The 4,755-nt window shown below is 52.1% G+C and overlaps 1 protein-coding gene across 1 annotated transcript; it reads left to right on the top strand.

The window, feature by feature from the left end:
• The first annotated feature begins 441 nt into the window (after window positions 1-441).
• LOC100903643 (RNA-binding protein 1) lies at window positions 442-2,491 on the top strand. Its single transcript, XM_003740064.1, has 3 exons — window positions 442-591; window positions 1,072-1,280; window positions 1,984-2,491. The coding sequence occupies exons 2-3, from the start codon at window positions 1,072-1,074 to the stop codon at window positions 2,261-2,263; spliced, it is 489 nt and encodes a 162-aa protein (XP_003740112.1). The 5' UTR covers window positions 442-591; the 3' UTR covers window positions 2,264-2,491.
• Window positions 2,492-4,755: the final 2,264 nt, after the last annotated feature.

The raw sequence follows: 4,755 nt of genomic DNA on the forward strand, positions 1-4,755 counted from the left end.
TCACGAAGGCTCTCTGCGTAGGGCTTCATTCCTATCCGTTGTCCCCGCTGAGAGAGATCTCTCAATTTCGACGGGAGAAGCCACAGAGGTGTCGTAGAACGGAATCGAGGACGGCCCCGAGCGCTGTTTGATCGGAACGATACGAACGATTGATTGCCAGGCAGAAAAAAATGGCGAAGACATGGAGTTTGCATTGAGCTCTCCCGAAAGTCCAAACTTTATGACCCCTGATCGATACCGATCTCTATGATCACGTCGGATATGCCCTGACGCTATCAAATCCCACGGAGGGGGTCAAATATAATGATGAAAAAGTGACTCAAGTTTAAAGTTGCCGCTCTTCGACTAAATAGCGCAGTTTGGAATGCTGCCGCTCGCTTACGAGTCGCGATAGACCGGTGTGCGCGCGGCAGGATCAGTTATTCGACGCGTGTGTGGTTCAAAGGCGGACACACGGGATACGGAGCGGAGAGCTGTCCTCTCTCAGTTATTGTTTGTGGCGGCAGGCGGTACTAACACGCAGACACTCGGAGCGAGGACGAAAACCGACTCCCGGATCGGATATACCTCAGGGCACATTGACCATCCAAGGTGAGCTTCGTCGATTCGAAGATTGTCTCTAGCTTCTGTTCAGTTTCGAGGCTCATCGAGAACGATCAAAATCGGCTCGATGCGCTGCGATGAAGTTCCGGAGATCACGGAAGCCGAAACAGTCGTCCTAGCACTGAATACTGAATGATCCAACGGACGCTCAGGACTATGCACAGAATAGAGTGACGAGTGCGTATTCCAGCTCCGATATCTCCTTTGAGACTGGGATCATAATGGATATTTGAATTGGAATGTATTAATAAGAGGCTCCGGCTTCATTCGGAGGAATCGCGGTCCCGGCATTGGGTAGATCTAGCTGATAGAGAGCTGAGACTATAGTTTTGAGCGAGATGCCGTTCGCAGATCCCTCGTGGCCGGCGGTATCGGTTATCGCGGATGAAGCGAACACTTTATTCTTGCACGATATTGATTGCACGTTTGGGCTCCGTTCTAATGAGTCTTCTCAATTCCTTATCGCAGATGTCGAACCGTGACTGGGAGCTGACCTGCAAGGTCTATATCGGGAACCTGGCCAACCATACTTCACGACACGACATCGAATCGGCATTCGGCAAATACGGTAATCTCCGTAATGTTTGGGTCGCGAGGAACCCTCCCGGTTTCGCTTTCGTGGAGTTCGAAGACTCCCGGGACGCTGAAGACGCCGTAAGAGCTCTCGACGGCAGCAGGTAATCTCGCAGAGTCCGACATTTACACGCAACCCTCTAGTTCGAACGATTTGTATTTTATGCAGTTTTTCGCATACTGCCTATGTCAGCCGATGAGCTCGAGGCTTAACCTCGATGGTTGAGGAACAACCGCATCGTTTTGGAGATTTCTGCCGGCGCGGCTTTCGATGCGTACACGACGCCACCCTGAACTCCAGCGCGGAGGAAGAACCGAGTGCATCTCGAATATTTTTCCACGGGGCTGAGCTCAGTCTGCTCCTACATCAGGACGCCTTGCAGTCCTCAGCGATTACAGCGGAGACAACGTGTCGGCAGCATCGGCTCCGCATAGAGCTCTCTCACAATAGTCCACCACGGCTGTTGACGCGCTTCGATCCGATTTTGTACTCCGTCGCGGAAAGGAGATCGCTGTACTCTGAGGCGGAAACGTCAACACCATCATCCACCGTCGAATTCCTGCGCCGCAGTGAACTTCTTTGACCTGAGTGGCTCGGCAGATTCGCCCTCTAATCGCCATCTGCGCTCTGGCGGACGAGCAGCTCTGCTCCTGCAACTTCTGCACGTCCTCCTGCGGACTGAGAGATGCTCAGTGCCCCCAAGCTCGAGGTGATCGTGTTCGGAGTTGGAGTAGATGAGCTTTGACGTTTTCACTTCGTCGACACCGTCTACCATTCGATAATATTCTGAATTTTCCACTCGACAGGATCTGTGGCTCTCGCGTTAAATGTGAGATGTCTCACGGCAAGAGGCGTAATGGAGGTTTCCGAGGAGGACGTGGAGGGCGTCGAGATCGCTCGAGGAGCTTCGATCGGAGACGCTCTTTCTCTCGGAGTCGATCCAGGTCTCGCAGCAGGTCATACGGGAAGGATCGAGCAGAACCTAGAGGTGGAGGAATACCGCGAGGAGGAGCACGAGAAAGGAGCTTCTCACGGAGTCCATCGAGAGAGAGGTCTCGCTCTAGAAACCGCAATCGCGCATCCTAATTTTTTTCTGGGGAAAGAAGTAATTCTCCGACTTCAACCGAAGCTCTCCTGATGTGAGTTAAAGAAAAAGAAACGATAGACAATTCCACGATGACGTACGAGCGAAATATTCGATCATTGTAAGCTCCGGTGTGCTCGAGCCCCAGACCGATCATGTATGTATGATTCCTCCTTCTTCGCTTGACGCAAGAATGCTCAAATAAAAGACCATTACGTAAATCAGGCAACGACAGACGCTTTTCCGCTTCCTGACTGAAAGTCCACTCCAAATTGAACATTTTCTTTGGGATGGATTCTCGATTATTTCCCCTACAAGATGCATCTTCCCCTTGCGGAGATGATGGACGATGCTTGGACATGAGAGTGCTCCGAGTACGATTGCTCTTGGCGGCAAGAGGGACCTTCTAGGCACATTCCGTCCGGGAAAAGGACCTCGCGAATGAGAAAACTTGAACCTCATGCTAGACACAGAATGAGGCCGAGATCCGTTTTCAGGATTCTGAGGCAGGAATCGTCTCTCATCGCGAAATTTCGAATTCTCAAGAATCGTTGGATATGAGAGGAGCACCCCCGAAGCTGCGGGCTCCATCTTCTGGGGAATTCCAAGGGATTTGGGAGGGGGAGTCGCAACGGAGTTCAAAGGTTTCACCGCACAAGGCCAGGGGAGAAGTCAGAACATTGAAGATACACTTCGTCGGAGAAAGGAGGATTTATTTATTCTGTCCTCGCTAAATTCGAGAGCTGGATGAAGGTACGCGGGTGGTGACACGATTGGCGGGGCCCCGTTCCAAGAAATACCTCTTTCACGCTCCGTCGGCGTCGCTTGCGCCAGATTTGACGAGGTTCCGAGAGGAGCTTCCGGTTTTGCCGAAGAAGTGCTTGAAGTTGAGGTCAATGAAGTAATCTACAAGCACGCGCACCATCTTGACGGCGATTACTTCCCATTCCGCCTGTTCGATCACGCCCCAAAATTTATCCACGAAGTCTCTGAGTGTCCTCGGCACAATCTCAGAATATCCGGTGGGTCTGCAAGTCGCAAACGAAAGTATCGCTGCGAAAAAAACAAGGCACGGCAGCTTCATACTGTTCACGAAACTTCAGTCGGGCTCTTGTGGGGTTGTCGCGGGATCGAGCGCCTCTCCGACGCTCAGGTCCATGATCAGCGGGACACCATCGGTTCTCGGACGCCGAACACCGACAACTCGATGCCGCCTGGCCCGATGCCGGACAACTCGATGCCGACAACTCGATGCAAAAATAACCCGATGCCGAGAAAACTCGATGTCCGGACAACCCGATGTCAGAAAATTCTCTCGCGAGAAGATTCTCTCACTGAGAAAATTCGGTCCTATTATGGATTGAATGGAGTCGTTCGCAAGACGAAGCGGAAAAATGTGCGGCATTTGTGCATGTTCACCACGGATCGAACGAGTCCACGATGCGTCACACATTGCTGACGGACGATTAACTCGATTCGAGAGTGGCACACAAGACTTTTCGGTCGCGGTCCGAGTAAATTTGAAAGCAGTCATCTTTTCCGGATACCCCATCAAACCAGTATGGCGTCGACCTCAAACGAAATTGTTTCGCCGCGGGGTGGGCCCAAACTAGTCCACGACGGTTATGTATACGTCAGGGAGAAGACGAGCAAAGACGGGTCCACTCGGTTCTGGAGGTGTCAACAAGTGGGTGCTTGCAAAGCTCGTTTGCACAGCTGTATCGACAGTAATGAAGTCCTCAAAGTTATCGGAACCCACAGCGACGAACCTAACCCAGGAGCAATCGAGATGGCTAGCCGGAGATGATCCTTGAAGCGTCGGCGTCGTGCGGTAGAAAGCCAGAGAACAGCACTGCAGCTCATTGAAGATGCTTTCGAAGGATCTTCTCTAGCCGCCAAGTTAGTCGCTCCGAATCCTGAATCCTAGGCTCGGAGTGAATCGAGTCCGAAAAGCCGAGAGAAGACCTTCGGCGATCCCTACTAGTCGGGCGACTATTACCATTCCTTTTGAATACACTGTCTACCAAAGTATCCTAATCAACGCCTTCAGCGAAGCTTTCCCAGCCGCTGCGATTCACGGGTGCTTGTTCCACCTTGTAAAGGATTTGAAGAAAAAGCTCATGGAACTCAATCTGATGAGCCGCTATCGCACCGACGGAAACTTCTCGCTCTCGTCGAGCATGATCGCTGGTCTTGCCTTCGTTCCCCCGAGCTCCATGGACAACGTGAATGCCGAGGTGGCAGTCTTTCCACCCGAGGAGTCAATGCCAGACCTAAAATGTTTTGAAGACACCTATGTTGGTTCGTCACGGTATATGCTTCCGGACGGGAGCGTTGTACGTCAAGAACCATTGTTCCCCGTCCGCATGTGGTCGGCTTACGAACGCACGATCAACAACGACTCCCGGACGAACAACTATGCCGAGGCTGCGCATAAGAGGCTCCAACCCGAGTTTGGTGTAGACCACCCGTCGCTGTGGAGGTTAATCGATGG

This window comes from Galendromus occidentalis, unplaced genomic scaffold (assembly GCF_000255335.2).
Source record: "Galendromus occidentalis unplaced genomic scaffold, Mocc_1.1 scf7180000076729, whole genome shotgun sequence".
In the NCBI taxonomy this organism is placed as follows: Eukaryota; Metazoa; Arthropoda; class Arachnida; order Mesostigmata; family Phytoseiidae; genus Galendromus; species Galendromus occidentalis.

What these genes read in the sequence shown, in the direction of transcription:
- LOC100903643 (XM_003740064.1), top strand. Translation starts at nt 1,072, where the DNA reads ATGTCGAACCGTGACTGGGAGCTGACCTGCAAGGTCTATATCGGGAAC. An exon ending in AGAGCTCTCGACGGCAGCAG is followed by an intron (nt 1,281 to 1,983) that starts GTAATCTCGCAG and finishes TCCACTCGACAG; the next exon opens with GATCTGTGGCTCTCGCGTTA.